Source organism: Melampsora larici-populina, assembly GCF_000204055.1.
Source record: "Melampsora larici-populina 98AG31 unplaced genomic scaffold MELLAscaffold_15, whole genome shotgun sequence".
Classification (NCBI taxonomy): domain Eukaryota; kingdom Fungi; phylum Basidiomycota; class Pucciniomycetes; order Pucciniales; family Melampsoraceae; genus Melampsora; species Melampsora laricis-populina.
In genome coordinates, this window is record NW_006768779.1 from 13,089 (window position 1) to 28,775 (window position 15,687).

Here is a 15,687-nt window from a genome sequence, read left to right on the forward strand (position 1 = left end):
GGGTTGACCTGAAGCAACATGATAGAGAAAGTACAATCGTTCCATCAATTTGTCAACCTTTGCTAGCCAAGCCCAGATTGCTGAAGAGTCCCAGAGCTCGGGATTAGTGATTGTAGTCTGGTCATTGAATTTGGACCTCCAGGTGTCATCCATCAAACCATGAACATCCTTTTTGGTAGCCCATTCCTTGAGAAGGTGAAAGTGATATTTTTTGTGAAAAGCTGAGATTGAGTCAGGTAGTTGTAACCAGGTGATGTGTTATTGGGTTTGTCTGAATATAAAGAAAGATCAAAAGGAGGAAGCTTGCAGCCTTTGACAATTTCATGTAGATCAACTTCAGCCATTTTGTCCTGCAATTGAATACAAGAGCGTATTCCAGAGATCGTGACCGTTTTGTTGTTGATTTCTAGAGTTTCTTGGTTGTGATCAGCCCAGAAGGTAGCATCTGGAAGCCCCTCGGACATGTGGACAGTAGTTGCTAGGTGCATGAGCTGACGCATGATATTAAATGGAGCTGAAGGTCCTTTATGAAGAAACTTGAATTTAGTGAAGTCGTCCTTTGAAGGCAACGTTGGATCAGCTTCTGGATTGAAACCTTCCCGCCCAGCTGCTTCAGCGAGAAACTCTTCAGCAAAAGCCAAGCGGACACCATACTGAATGTGAGCAATACGGCGAGTAAAGTTATCCGGAGCATCGTAGGAGCCATCGACTTTGAGCATTGAACGAGCCAAATACTGGCAGGCAGGTAACCAGTACTGACAGTCTGCAGCACTACAATAGACTTGAAAGATGGAGCAGAGAATTCGTGAGACATGTTTTGAGATAGGATCAAAGAGTTCTGGTTGATGCTGCAATGGTTTGTCTTCCGGATCTGGGTCCTCTGGTTGAACAAGGATGGCTGAGGAGACCGCTTTGCTGAGGTTGGCAAGTAAGCCAATATGAACCTTGTAGAGCTGAGTGTTTGGATCAAGTGGGGATTTCGCTTCATTCATCAAGAATTGCATGAAACGGGCAATGGTAGTTGAGTATTTGATGACTGAAGCTTTCTCCTGCAAGGGCATTATACCTTTGTTGTCCTCAAGCTCGCTGGAAGTCAGATATAGTCCAATGTCAGTTTGTTGTTTGATAGGCAGACACGAAACCCTCAATCCCACCTTGTTTCAGCCAAACATTGGTGTTTCAACAGCTGGCCTGTTTTGTGTAGTTTCCTCATGATCTGATTAATCCAATAGGCAATGTAGGGTACCATTGTCTGCACAAACACATCCTCCTCCTCAGGAATCATTAGCTCCACAATTGATTTCCCATCCCGAATATGTCTGTTGATGTAGTCGTGGATTCCAGAGACGTAGAGCCAGTTAGAGAGTTGATTGTCGTCCTGCGGATCGGGGACCAGGTGGGATTGTGACGCGTGTTCTTCCAGTTGTCCCATAAGCTTCTTGATAGCTTCAGAGTAACCCAGAGGCTCAGGTGAAGGAGTCCTTGGCACACTGTTGGGAACTATTACCGGGTAGCGTAAGTAGGGCTTGACCGTGAAAAACTTCTTTCAAATATGACTATAAAGATATTGACACTTGTCATCCTGGACATGATCCAGACGAGTGAGAGTCAAGTCTAACCAACAGAATGTCAGTAGGGTGGGTGGGCAATGAGTGTGGGAAGCACAGACCTCTGTGGTGATAGTAAAAATGGTTGTAGAGAGTTGACTCGGCACGCAAAGCCCTTTGACAAATCAAACAGCTAAAACCATTGTATATTTTCAAGCCCTGGATAGGATCACAGGGCTCCCCCCACACGTATCCAATAGGAAGTTTACCCGGGTTCTCTTTTGATACATATTCTTTTAGGTCCTCCAAGACGTCCTTGGTGTGAACTGTGCCCAAAGGATTGTGTCTTTTGCGATGGCCAGCTACCTCAGACAATGGGACACCTTTGTTGCATTGAGTACAAATTGTGATACAAGCACGAGTATTCCACATCAAATGGTACTTTGCCAGAGCATCATTGACTGAGAGTCAAAGTCAGTTACTGCCCAGTTATGTGGTCAAACACCCAAGACCTACATTCAACCTCTACCCCAGGGGGTACCACTTTTCCAGGAAAATGTTTCTCTTCCACAGCTGGAGCACGTGGGCCGGTCAATTGACAACCCAATACATGTTTCACCAAGTAGGCAGTGTTGTCCGACTCGTAATCACATCCAGAACTGGGACAGCTGAAGAAACCACTATCTCCTCGCTTGAGATCCATCTGTACTCCATGGTAGGTTGTAACTTGAACCACTAATTGATGAGCAACACGGCGATGAAAGTCGGCTTGGCTCTTCTTTTCAAAGGTTAAAGCACATTTGCCACATCCAAACGGCATGACTGTTTCTGTGGCCATGATAAGCAAAGGTAGCTACAATTGTACGCATGACCAGTTCAAACCCATCATAGAGGATGTCAGGGATTCTGAGCTCTGCACAAGTGCTAAGGGGCAAAACCTCGCCAAATTTGTCATAAAAGCGAGGAATTGGTACTCACAGCTGCTGACGTGCACGACCAAGAAGCAAAAGCTTAGCAATATTCTTAAAATGGGCGAGGAAAGGTCAAAGTAGAACTGAGGCTTGAATGTGGTTGTAGGTGGTGGTATTATGACTGCAAACACCAGTGGGTTAGGAACGGAGATATTTCTGTCAAGGTGTAGAGAGCTACTTCCAAACAAACCCCAAAATCAACTTACTTAATCAAATAAAGATATATAGATGGTGAGCTGACCACTTTGGGTACTTGGCAAAAATATGACAATGGTGAACTGCTGAGGGGAGTACAGGAGTGACCAAGAGGTGCAGACGGATAAAAGCTCAGCAGAATCTACCAGGGATAGAACGGGCTACAGCTCAGGCTTTGGGAAGAAACCAATGGTGATATACAGTGCTACGCAGAAACCTAATTAAACCTAGGTTGCTGCGTGCTGAGCTGGGGTGAGAAAGCTGGTGGCATGAATACATGGCAAAAGCTCGCCATCCAGCCTCAAATGGCAAGCTATGTGGCTGCAGGCCAACAAGATAAGTGCATTACTTGCAAATACCTGAGATGACGCCAAGGAATGACACATACCCAATGACGTTAAAATATAACAAGGTTCAAATGAACATGATTTGAAGGATACATAGTAGTGCTACCTCAACTAGTTGGCTTTTGAACTTTCTTACCTTTACCCTTATTCTTGTCCTTCCGGGCCATGGTGGCATCCACCTGTGGCTCCGCATCGACTTTATCTTCAGTCTGAGTCCATATCTTTCTAAATTCTGCGGATTCTGGTGCCAAGCCGGGTAGATTTTTGAGACCATGAAATGCCACGGGAGGAGCCACCGTTCCGTCTGGAGCAAGAGTTTGACCAGGGTTGAAGAGCTCAGACTGAAGATCCAGAGTGTACAAGGAGGAAAGGGTCTTGGCATTGAACCGAGTATTGAACTCTCTAGTCAACCGTGGCCACTTGATATTCTTTTTGAACTCGCCTTCGTCATTGATGAACTCTGAGAGCGTGGTAAACATGTGATGGTCAAGATGATTCCATGCCCGGTCGTAATAAGAATGAGGTCGACGCTCCTTGTTTTTCACTGCGTTAGCATGCCTTTTGGACAAAATAGCGGCAAGGTTGATAGCATAGGAAGCATCATGGAGCATCTGATCTCTATGATTAGTCCAAACGTGAAATAGCCCGGCAGTCCCATACAGAAGAAACATGGCCAGCGCCTGAAGGGCATCCGCTTGAAGATAGCTGGCTTCATATATCGCAGTTCTTTTGATATCTTCACCAGTGACATTGTCGAGAGCTTCTTCCAGTTCTTCAGTTGATAAGTTAGCATTCTTGATTGTTCTTTCCGGATGCTGAAAGACCCAATTGTGAGAAAATTGATTGATACATGAGGCATACTTGAGGTACTTTTTCATTGAGCTTATTTCATCCCGAGTACGCTTCTTTTCAGTAAGAAAAGTTGCCAGCTTAGCATTGTAAACAGTCCTCTCATAAACTAGCATCACACCGGTAAGCACTAATAAGAGTCTACGTTGAAACCACCCAATGCCGTGCTTGTGAACCTTCTTCTGTCCAACGTCCTCCTCCGCTTGACCTCGAATCATGATCTGCTGAAATACCCAACCAACGGTTTTAGACATGGCAACACAATCAGGCGGAATAGCATGTGGCCCAGTAGTCTCAATTATGATGTTGTCATGCTGAGTATTATAAGAGATTAGCTCAATGCTGTCCTGAAGGATTTTACGGAGGGTGGGATACGCTGATTTCAGTTCAATTTGGATAGATGACTCGGTGGACCATTGCAACTTGTTGTCAGTGCGACAGGACATAGCATGCAAAGCCCTAAAAAGCCCATTCCTTTTTGTCCAGGGGTAGCGGGTTGACTCTGAAACCAGCTCCCAGTTGAGGGAATCTCCAGTGAGGTACGGATCTGTGCTGGACAGCTGCATGAGCCTGGGGGCTAAAATGTAAATCCCAGTGGTCAGTGGGTCTAGAAAAATGGGTGGGAGGTATGTTTGTTTTCACCTGTTTTCAAATGTTTTTCCATTTCCTTATCCTCACACAAGTGCTTCATTCTAGCCACAAAGGGCTCCATCTCCTCCGGCAAAGGTTTCCCTTCGTTGGACTTCATTGAATACCCCCAGAAACAAATGCAATCCCTAACACTTCCACTGAGAGCAATACCCCAGTCAAATTGATTGGATGGGAGGGATGAGGTAAAGTCACGAATATATGTAGACTCCAAAGGTGAGATGTTCTTGAGGATCTCTACAGAAGGATGGCAAAAGGTATCAGATCAGCTCTCAAAACCAATGTCTGAATCCAGATGACAAATCCTCGCCATAAACAAAAACAGGGCAAGGTCTTGAGTGATTAGATTATTTAGCTTGAAGTGGACTGAAGGTCAAAAGCTCGCCAACAGTCAACTAACAGCAAGGTTGTTACCGTGTCCAAGGAAGTTAATATGAGGCAGATGGCATATAGGTTCACAAGCATGTCCCAGCAACAGATGAAGTAGGGGGCTGGTATAACAAGGAATGGCAGTGGCATGGAAATAAGAGGGTGTGAACTCACAAAGCAAGTCTACATTGGAGATGTGGTACAAAGAGGACTCATCGATGGGCAATGGGGTGAGGACAGGCGTGCTGGAAGTTGCAGGTCCAGAAGCAGCAGGTGTGGGTTTGGATTGGCTCGTTGACTCCTTCACACCAACATCTTTGTCCTCATCTATTTCGCTACCGCTTTCTTCATTCTGGTCTTCATACAACCCTTTGTCTTTATCTTTTTCTCCTCTCCCAGCTGAATATTCTTCATCAGTATCACTATGCTCTCCTGAACATCTACTAGATGACTTGGTCTTACGCTTTTGCTTGCCCGCACCATCATCTCCACTTCTACTCTCCTCAGCTTCAAGTGAATAAAACTTTTGGCGCTTGTAAAGAAGCTTGGGAGGTTTGTTGTCTGGTCAAAGGCTTCAGTTTGGATCACTTCAGGAAGTGGGTCAGTCAAAAGCTCACCATTTCGGGAACGTTTGCGCTTGGGGCTGTTCCACACAATGATCTCTACAAACTCTTCTTCTCCTTGGCTGATTAACTTATCCAAGTCGCGCTTCTTTGCTTGGACAGACAGATTGTACTGGTGGAGTTTTCTGCTCAACCCTGCCAGTTCCTTCATTATGGCTGTGTCATCAATGTCATTGTTGGTCCGGATTGCGTCCACTCGGGCCTTGGTGGTGTCGTGGAGGTCTTTCCCTATGGAGGGAGTGGTGTTGAGTGTGAGTGACCTTTTTGTTGGTAGGTGTTAGATGAAGACAACTTACAAATCTGGTATGACTCACTGGCTTTCTTGATCTCCACCTTGTGAGTCGCTGTTCTTTGGGTATTATCCTGAATGTGATGTGTCAGCGCCTATACCACAATGACAGTGGGATGCGGGCAACCCTGACCAAATCTTTTCTGTCTCCTGACTCTTTGTACTTGATCCCTTGGAGCTGTTTGGCCTGAGATGGCATTAAATTGGTGGCCAAGGAATCACCTTCCTGAAACCATTGATATGTACATGGTGATTAGGGGAAAGTGATAAATGCTTTGAAAGTGACACTTAGTACTTACTTTGTCCGAATCGTCAGTACTTGGCTCGTCATCCTCATCTTCGGAGGTTGGGAGGGGGCCTTGCCTTATCATCTTTGGGTCAAGCATACGTCCGTCCGAGTCCTGCATATTCAGTTTTACCTGTCAGGCAATGATCTGAACAGATTCACCTATTGGTCATTTGAAGGGATTGCAACTAACTTCTTCATATTCAGAATCAAAATCTTGAGTTTCTCTACGAATTGTGAGGTCAACATCCTGGAGATGCATTTTGTTTACAATCAAACAATTAAAGCCAAGAGGGTATGAAAGAATTGGCCGCACCTCGTCAGGCCCTGTGCTGCTCTCGGACATCCGACGTTGCTTGGTAGCAACGTCATCCTGAAGGGGAATATGATGGTTCTTGAATAAAGTAAAGTGTGTAAAGAAACCCATCCTACTCCTGAACACTTACCACAATGCAGGGGCTGGAGTTTGGTTTCTCCAAGGGTCTGTTTGAGCGCTATGTACAACACCAAAGCAAACCCAACATCAATTGGTGTCTGTCAACAAACCTTGCCATTTTGGCCATGATGGCGAGGATTGGTCCATGCAAGGTGTAACTGAATTCCCCGGGAAATTGGGTCTCTAGACTTTGGGCCATGAACGTTGGAATGAATGATGTGGTGAGACGGTGGTGCTTACTAAGGACCTGAAAGATTCCATTGTGAACACTTTGGGTTTAGGTGGATATGCCAGGAAGATGATTGTGGTGTTTAGGTGGGTATCCCGGAGAGATGCTTGCAGATGTAAGAATTTCAAGGTGTATACAGGAAATTAAGACTAATTTATAAGAAGGGCAATGTCATCATGTTAGGTTTTGCACTTGGGATGATACGGAGATGGTAAACCTAACCCTATGGTCGGCATGTGTTACCTCCTACACTGTTCCCACGTATTCTCTGTTGGGAAAGCCTCTTTTCTGTAGTTTGGTGGGACAAATATAATGAGCATGAGACCCCGTAACACCCTTGCCTTCTGAGGCACCTCTGTGGAGCACTACCGCTTCATTCAGTAACACTGCACATCCTATACACTGAGAAAGCTTTTTCAAGGCCCTCTGCGTGTTTGGTTATGTTGCGCAGCAGCAGGTCACTTGGTTTGCTGTATGCAATCATGGAATATAAAACAACATGCATCCAGAGATCAACATGTCAAGACAGATTTCTAATTTGTGACAATGTTTTTATCCTGAGGAAGCCCCTGTATGACTCCGCCAAGGGTGTACATACAATGTTATCCAGATATCTTCTCACAAATCATTACCAAAATGAGTCAAAAGGCACAATGGGACGATGTTTTTGAAAACAACTGCACAAAGCAGTGAGCAGTGTAGGTGGACCAACTATTTGACAGCTGACCTTTGTATATGTCTGCATTGACAGCTCTTTAAATCATTTACAACTTCATTACAAGAAAGTTGTTTACCTTCCAATTGTTGTAGTCACGTGGTTGTACACAACTGCAGCACATATGTCACGTGCATGGCAGTATAAATACTTGTAGTTTCTCTTCCATTGTTCCACATCCATGTGGAACCTTTGTACTTTTCACAGATCACTTACTGCTTGTCTTGCTCACAATAGGTTATGAGCCTGCGCTAGCAGAAGAAAGAGAAAGACGATGAATGGAAACTAGGAATAGGAACTACCAAGAAACTCCAAGATCCCCAGCTAAACACCAAAGAAAACAAAAGAAGAAAGCAGCTCTCATTGCGGAGACACAAACTTTGATTTTAGATTATCATTCGTCGACAGAATGGTCAATCTAGCCCAGATGACAAATTTCAAACACTTAAGCAAAGATGGTTCGAACATGGTTCCATGGCAAGAGGACTTTTCACAGACCACTTACTGCTTGTCTTTCTCACAATACCAATGTTTGACTAGGGACATAATCAAGTGAGGGACGAAAGCTGGTTAAAGTTAGTTGCAAGTTTAAAACGTGCTGAATTCAAAAAAAGGTTGAATTATATCACAATGTCTCAATACTCAATGGAGCAGAACACTTACATCTACAATTTTGATAACATGTGCAAACAATTTGAAAACCAAATGTCTTGGTAAATTACAGCACCTCACACTTTGCTGAACCCTCAACCGTAGAGCATGTATGTGTAGATTGCATTAAAATTTGTAGATTGCATTAAAATTCCATTGCAACCAATGGCTTCACTGTTCTCAAGGTCTGATGTGATAGATACACGTTCATGCAATTGTGGAAGCCAGCAACTCAGGTCCCTATAAGTTGGGAGTTTTGAAATTAGTCAAGATATTCTGTTCTTGACTAATTATTCCCACTTTGGTTCCAAAATGAGACATCAGTTGTCTGGGAGATGATCAACGGGAGAGAAGGGTGGTGTAAGGGTTACATAGCAGTTGTCAGTATTGGATTAGACAATAGTAGTCCAGCGCACCTAGCTCCACAAAGAACCCATTCTTCACCAAATACCTGCAGGTAGAGCTAGGTGAGAATATCATTTCGGTTTATAAATTGTTCTCTTCAAACCCCAGATGAACATGGTAGGAACAATCCAGACCATGCCGAAAGCAGTTGCACACAGCTCCTAATTGAGAATGCCAATGAGTCAAAAGTTGCAGATAAATCAATATCAAGGTGATAAGTAATCATCACTCTTGGGGCCTTTGTCAATCAACCTGATGTTATAGCTGCTGTGAAACAAGGTCATGTAAGTCAATCAAAATCAAATCACCTGATCAATACACTAAAATGTGTGATTCACCATTCACAGTGTCCACTTCAATGATAATGACCCATAACCCAAAACATTGGAGAGGTTGGGCATTTTTAAATTTCCAACAAACTTGCCAATAATATTGTGACTTCCGCTGGAGGTTTAGTTTGATCTGTTATCTCTGGATGTAATAAATTCATCATCCCATATGCAACTTTGATGGTTGAGATGAACCGCATCCCAGGGCGTGGGGTCCGCCAACCCTCTCAAAGACATACAACCACTCACAAGCTCACCACTTCCCAAATCCAACCCATGTCTGTGTTCCTTCTGCGTGTTTGGGGCACCAATTTAACTGGGCCTACATTGAGGCGTCTTCATCTCCACCAGTATCTATGCGTGTCATCCCTCAACACTGTTTCTCTCTTTGCACATTCAGCTCACCCTGTGATTGCTTGGCCCCGGTAGAGCAAGACTTTGATTCAACCAACCCCAATGGTTTTAAATTCACTATTTCTGTTACTGGACAACTTCAATCACCCTTCTCTTCTTCATTTCCATTGTACTTAGTAACATTGTAGAATACAGCAAAAAGAACTACAAAAAAGCTCTCAACCAGGGGTTTCAACAATCCACAATCAATGAGCAAGGTTTTGGTTATCTATGACAACAGCCAGAGACTGTTCTTGTTGCAAGTTTTTCCAAAACGTTGTAATCAAGATCAATACAAGATAACCCTAGGTCATGCCTGTGATTATAACCAGCACCTATAGAACTAGGTGCTGGTAGCCAGTTGACACTTCACTTCCTGACGTTTGAACAGAGCCCCACCTTGAATGTCGTGATTTTCACAAAAGCCTACTCAGTATTCCTTCACCTCAGTACTTCCAGTCCCTCCAACCGCGTACCTAAACCCATACAGCTACAGCCCAAAAGTATTTGTTTCATGGGTGTGTGAATTATAACTCATATATTTTGGTTTGGCAGGCAAAGTATGGTTCAAGAGGGAATAGTTCAATCAACAAGGCAATTGAAAAAAGTCATTTCTTCATATCCAAATGGGAATGGGTTGCAACAAAGTGCCACACGTTCTCAGATGATTGAAACCATTATTGCAATCTTTCCGTGTGTACTTTAATTCCAAAAGCATAAGGTCAAGTCTTTTCATCTCATTGTTGAATGGAATGGCAGTCTTAGCTAGGGTTAGGTTATGCTATGATTTTGCTCAACCTTGCTCAACACAACTGTTTCACCTATCAATTTCCAGCAGTGTCCATAAGCCTTGTATTTGTATGTATCTCCCTCTGAAACTTGATGAAAGTTCTGCCTTGACTCTCAAAGTTGGAAGAGATGTTGAAAGTTGTACCTATCTTGAATTCAATTCCAAATATTAACTCAAATATGAATGACCCACAATAGTAGCAATATTATCACTGCACAGGACCTGTTTTGAATTTGGAGTAACCTTTATCAGTCATCTGAACAAGTATGGATCTGGATATTTGCAGTTTTTTGTGACTCTTGATTGAAACAATATTGATATAGTTAACAAACTGATATCCGGACTTGTCCAAGCTACCCAACTTATGCTTATCTTGATTAACTATCTTGATTCATGCGTGGACTTGTTGGCTTTTGCTCAAGATGAATCATTACCAGTTTCAGGGAACTATGAACATGTTTTGCAGATCACCATGTATTCCAATCCTTCTGAAAAGATGGGAGTGGTACTTTCTTTTCAGTGACCCTCGCACTTTCCTTGTTGCTGGGTGATTTGCTGTGGTGTACACATGTGGACCCAGCCTTTTCCCGAGTACTGAATATCAGGAACACCTAGGCAGGTTGGTGTCCCAACTAACTAGGTTCCCAAAATGGCATAATTTGAAAATGATTAAATAAGAATTTTTCCAACCCTCATCTCATATACACCATTATCATGCGGAAAATTATTAAATACCCATTACCTTGTTATAGGATTGGTCCAAAAAGACATCACCTTGTCTCATTCACCTCATCGCTTTCAGTTTCCAGGGGGTTTTTTATTCTCAATGTTTTTGAAAGAATACTATCCAAGCACGACGCTGAGTCTCCATCTGAGCCAAACCCTTGCACAACAAGGGCATGGGTAACATTGACCCTCTTTAAAGTGTCCTTTGACAAAAGGCTTGTCCAATGCTGAGCAAAACCCCCGGACTGGTCAACAAAGTACATGAGGCTCAAGTCACACTCTTATTTTTGGCAACTCTTATGTTTGGCAAAGGGAAAAAAGCTCGCCAAGGTGGGGGTTTTGGCAAGGATTTATTTCTTCTCATGAGTAACAGACAGCTTTCATAGCTATAACATTTTTGTTTCAGGCATTCAAGAAAAACAAATATAAGAAAGAAATTCAACTTGTCAAGTTGGAAGCTCTACTAGGCTTTAGCCTTGCCTTTGCCTTTCCTGTGACTTGCCTTTTCCCTTTTTTCAGACCATTCATCATCATCAGCTTCTCCAGTACTTACCGTGAGGATATCATGTACATCCTTGGTTTTGAAAGACAAGACCGGTAATTTATTTTTGCCTTCAAAGAATACGTGCGGAGCCTCTAAGCCTCCAGGAGTCCGACTCTGAGCAGGGGTGTAGACCTCAAAGGTAAGGTCCAGGATGAAGAGAGGAGACAACACATAGGTATCAAAATCTTGAGAAAACATCACCGTCATACCAGGCCAATCAAGATCCTTTCGAAAGATGCCTTTGTCGCTGACAAATTGTGAAAGCAAGGTCATCATATGATTGTCCAAGTGGCTCCATGGGTGTCCGTAAAAGAGCTCTTTGTTCTTGTTCTCAGTGTTATGATATCATGTGGCCAAGACTGAGGTGAAGTTGATTAGGTAGGAGGAATCATGTAACAAAAGTTCCCTACGAGCTGGCCAAACGTGGAATAGGCCAGAGGTGCCATAGAGCAGGAAGAGACTTAGAGCTCTGAGGGCCTCACTTCGAAGTTCGCTTGCATCACGGACTGCTTTGACTCTCATGTCGTCCTGAGTAACCTTCACCATCGCATCGTTCTTATCATTTGATGGTTTGATAGCTCTTTCAGGATGAAGAGTGACCCAGTTGTGAGATAATTGATTGAGGCATGTTGCATCTTTGAGCTGCTTCTTCATGTTTTTGATTTCCGTTTTTGTCCTTTTCTTTTCTAGTAGGTATTGATCAAACTTTTGATTGTACATATCTCTTTTGTATATAAGCATTACCCCAATCAAAACTATCAAGTAGCGCCACTGAAGCCATTCCATTCCATGTTTATAAAATTTCTTGACTTCATGACCTTCATCTCCCTGTCCATTTCCACGAACCATGATTTGCTGGTAAACCCAGCCTATTCCCTTTGATAGATCAACCATGTCCAAAGGAACCGCATGCTCACCACTGGTTTTTATCTTGACGTTGACATGCGGAGTGTTGTAAGAGAGGTTTCGGATGCAATCAAGGGCAATTTGGTTGATGGTTAAATACGCTGTCTTCAATCGAGATTGAATTCCAGGTTCAGAAGTCCACTGGAGCTTGTCATCCGTCCTACAGGCCATGGCATGGAGAGCCTTGAAGAATCCGTTCCGCTCCTTCCAAGGTACGTGTGTTGACTCCTCAACAAGTTCCGAATGGATAGAGTCCACTGTGAAGAATTGATTGTGGATAGCAAGTTGCAAGAGCCTAGGAGCTGAGAAGGCCAATTGAATCAATAAATAGTGTCAGTCAAAAGTAAAAGGTAATCCACGTACCTGTTTTGAGTAAGTTGATCATTTCATGATGGTTGCAAATGCGCGTCAAACGGGCAATATCGGCGCCCATTGATCCATCATCTCCAATAACTCGCGCTGGTGGCATAGCGTGAGCCCAGCAGAACAGGATGTTACAGACGCTGGAACCTAAAGCTTTACCCCAGTCAAATTGATGCGAGGTGAGGAATTTGGCAAAAGTGGTGATGTATTTAGACTCATCGGGGGTCACATCTTTGATGATTTCTGTAAGACAAATCAAAGATTTCAGTCAGCTTTTGCGGGGTGAACTGCTTGCCAAGGATTAAGTGATGACCAGTGTGAGTGGGAAAGGAAAGCAAAAGCTCGCCAAGTGATTGGTTTTGGCGAGGTTTGGAAGAAACATGGGTATACAAATGCCCATAGGGATGGATCCCAGATGAACCTTTAGTTCTACGAAGAATCTTAGGTCCCCAATGCCCAAAGGATAGAACCTTCAGTTCTATGAAGGCAAGATGGCAGAAGCTCGCCACAATTCGCAAGTTGGCGAGGTTTTGGTCCATCTGAAGCAGACAAAGCTGATGAGGACTTACCCTTCAAGTCAATATTAGGAGTCGTGAACAGAGAGTCAGATGGCGGCGCAGGGGATGATTCAGTGCGTTGAGACTGTTTCGAGGCTGATTGGGTGTCCTCGTCCAATGTGGATGCGGCTTTTTTTTCGGTACGCTTGAGTCCTTTGGTTTGTCTGCGTGATTGAATTGCAGGAGGTGCTGCTTCTTCTTCCCTTGTGTTCCGGAACACTTTCTGTCGCTTGCGGAGGACCCGCGGAGAGTGTGAAGCTGAAATGGAAACTCAGTCACCGTTTGATTCGAGGTATCAAGTGGAAGGAGAACTTACTAGTACTCTGTGAGGAATGATGGCGCTTTCGAAAAATAGCAGGATCATAGACTACAATCTCGACTTCACCTTCACATCCTTGAGATATCAATTCATCGAGATGTAACTTCTTATCTTTGACTGATTGGTTGTACCGGTCGAGATCCTTGCTGAGATTGGCCAGTTCCTCCATGATAGCATCATCGTCAGGGTCCGCCGCAGCCCTCATAGCTTGCACTCGAGCTTGGGTGGTGTCATACATATCTTTCCCTGTCCAGTAAGAGAAAGAAGCTATCAGTATCCCATCTATACGTAGATGGGTGCAAGACTTACACAAGTTATAGCGTTCACTTGCTTTCTTGATCTCAACCTTGCGAGTGGTGGTCCTGTTTGTATCAGATGGCTAAAGAGCAGGCTTCAGATTGAAGCGGTTACGTGCTAAAGGAAGAAAACAAACTAACCTCTTGATCATCTTCTTCCGTTTGATGTGCTTGTGCCTGTGAATGTGAATGTTAGGTTGGGATGATGACATTGATCATGGGAAAAGTGCAAACCTTTCTTTGAGGTTGTGCTACGTCTGAATCCGAATCGTAAAAATATCAAGGTGGGTTGAGTATAGTAGAAATGATGAGTTATCTACTGATGTATTCTGTTTACTTACATCAATGGTGATTTGTTTGCGCTTGGCACGCTTTTGGAGAAGGGCATCTGATTCCTCCTCATCATCGTCATCCTGAAAAGATTACAATGTCAGGCAGTCGAGAGGATTTCTAGGATATGACAGATGCTCACCCCCGCTAATACATCCTGCCTATGAGCTGTAGTCTACTCAATGGAGGTTGCAATGATTGATAAAGAAACAAGCAAGGACACAACCTTGCTTGTGTTTTACAATCGTAGGTGACTTGGTAGGGGTAACACGCAATCTTTGGGACAGTACCCACACGCAGAGCGGTGGGAGGAGACTTGAAGGATAACACATCATTGACCACCACTGCTCCATGTAAAATGTAGGTAAATGATGTTTATTTCAACTTTTCCAAAACCAGAAAGAAAAATAACGGGGGTGATGGATTCTCAAAACTGCTGTATCCCATCATCCCCTTTTTTCCAGCTGGAAACATGCCATCTGGTTTTTTGTTTTTTGTTTGACCTAACCAATTCATATATTGTACATATTCCGTAACAGTTGTAGTCAACTTGTTCAAAGGTGAAAAGATACTTGGAGATCAACAATTGTGCTGCTTTTTCACACAATTGTTGCATCCATAATGCAAAACTTGATTTGCAATCTAAATTTCATCACCTCATTGACCACGGCTGCTTTGTGTATATTATCTGTAAACTTTTAGTGCAACCCAAAATCTTTGTTTCTCAGGGCAGCTGAATAAGTTGCACCAATCAGGCAGGTGGCGGTAACTGATCTAATGTGGTGGTATTTGATGTATTCAATATTGGGGGTTTGTCATCTTTTCTTTATTCTGGGTCTACACCTTTCAGAATGACAAGCATTTTGCCACAAACACTTACACCAATGGAGGATTCAAATTTTTTTTGAATAAGTAGGAAGGAATGTTGCACTAGATGAGGACAAAAGTATCAAAGTTTTTCTGCTATATAAAGTACTTGCTTGGAGAGTATACTATACTTTAACATCAGCATTCACAAGATCAAGTCATAGGCTAATCCGCACAGAAACCACTACAAAATATGTCTAGACTGGCTTACTGCCCAGTCTCCAATGTACTGCAGACTTGGGTGGCAAATCCTGTAACCCAGGGTGGGAGTATGAAACTCAGGACTGAACATCTAAACCTCATCAAACTTCCAGAGGACCTCTTATGTCATGTCTTATTGTACACAGAGAGAGTACACAAGGTTGGAGTGGTGTGAATTCCGTGTAAAGCATGGGATAAGTGGTATCAGGTGTTGCAGAGTCAACAACAGTCAAGTGCTGCCTGAAACCTGACCATAAACAGCTATCTCTTGAACACGGTTGCTCTAGCTAAACATCCCCATGATTGTGGCTCAGGAAAACATACCTGGGGATTATCACTTGTTAAAATCAGGCAGTGAGTCATTCACATGGGGACATGTGCATTTGGTACTCTTATAATTACGTGAAGGGTAAGAAACCTCGCCAATGAGGCTGAATTGGCAAGGTTCCTCCAGAATCAAAGATCTGCACATAAGTTTTCACATTACAAATTTGATAGACAAATAA

The 15,687-nt window shown here is 43.4% G+C and overlaps 2 protein-coding genes across 2 annotated transcripts; both read right to left on the reverse strand.

The window, feature by feature from the left end:
* Positions 1-152: 152 nt before the first annotated feature.
* On the reverse strand, positions 153-6,678 carry MELLADRAFT_62518 (uncharacterized protein; the record flags this gene model as incomplete). Its single annotated transcript, XM_007409396.1, has 16 exons — positions 153-1,086; positions 1,155-1,500; positions 1,670-2,008; positions 2,064-2,375; positions 2,430-2,674; positions 2,725-2,770; positions 3,197-4,486; positions 4,552-4,794; positions 4,972-5,487; positions 5,544-5,777; positions 5,846-5,912; positions 5,972-6,064; positions 6,138-6,239; positions 6,318-6,518; positions 6,571-6,607; positions 6,671-6,678. The coding sequence occupies 16 exons, from the start codon at positions 6,676-6,678 to the stop codon at positions 153-155; spliced, it is 5,013 nt and encodes a 1,670-aa protein (XP_007409458.1).
* Positions 6,679-11,261: 4,583 nt separating this feature from the next.
* On the reverse strand, positions 11,262-14,195 carry MELLADRAFT_85624 (uncharacterized protein; the record flags this gene model as incomplete). The annotated part of the gene is made up of 11 exons (XM_007409395.1): positions 11,262-11,474; positions 11,544-11,659; positions 11,753-12,550; positions 12,612-12,854; positions 12,925-13,089; positions 13,181-13,426; positions 13,485-13,754; positions 13,797-13,866; positions 13,925-13,960; positions 14,018-14,021; positions 14,125-14,195. 11 exons carry the CDS (start codon positions 14,193-14,195, stop codon positions 11,262-11,264), a joined length of 2,232 nt encoding a protein of 743 aa, XP_007409457.1.
* Between the last annotated feature and the right edge of the window lie 1,492 nt (positions 14,196-15,687).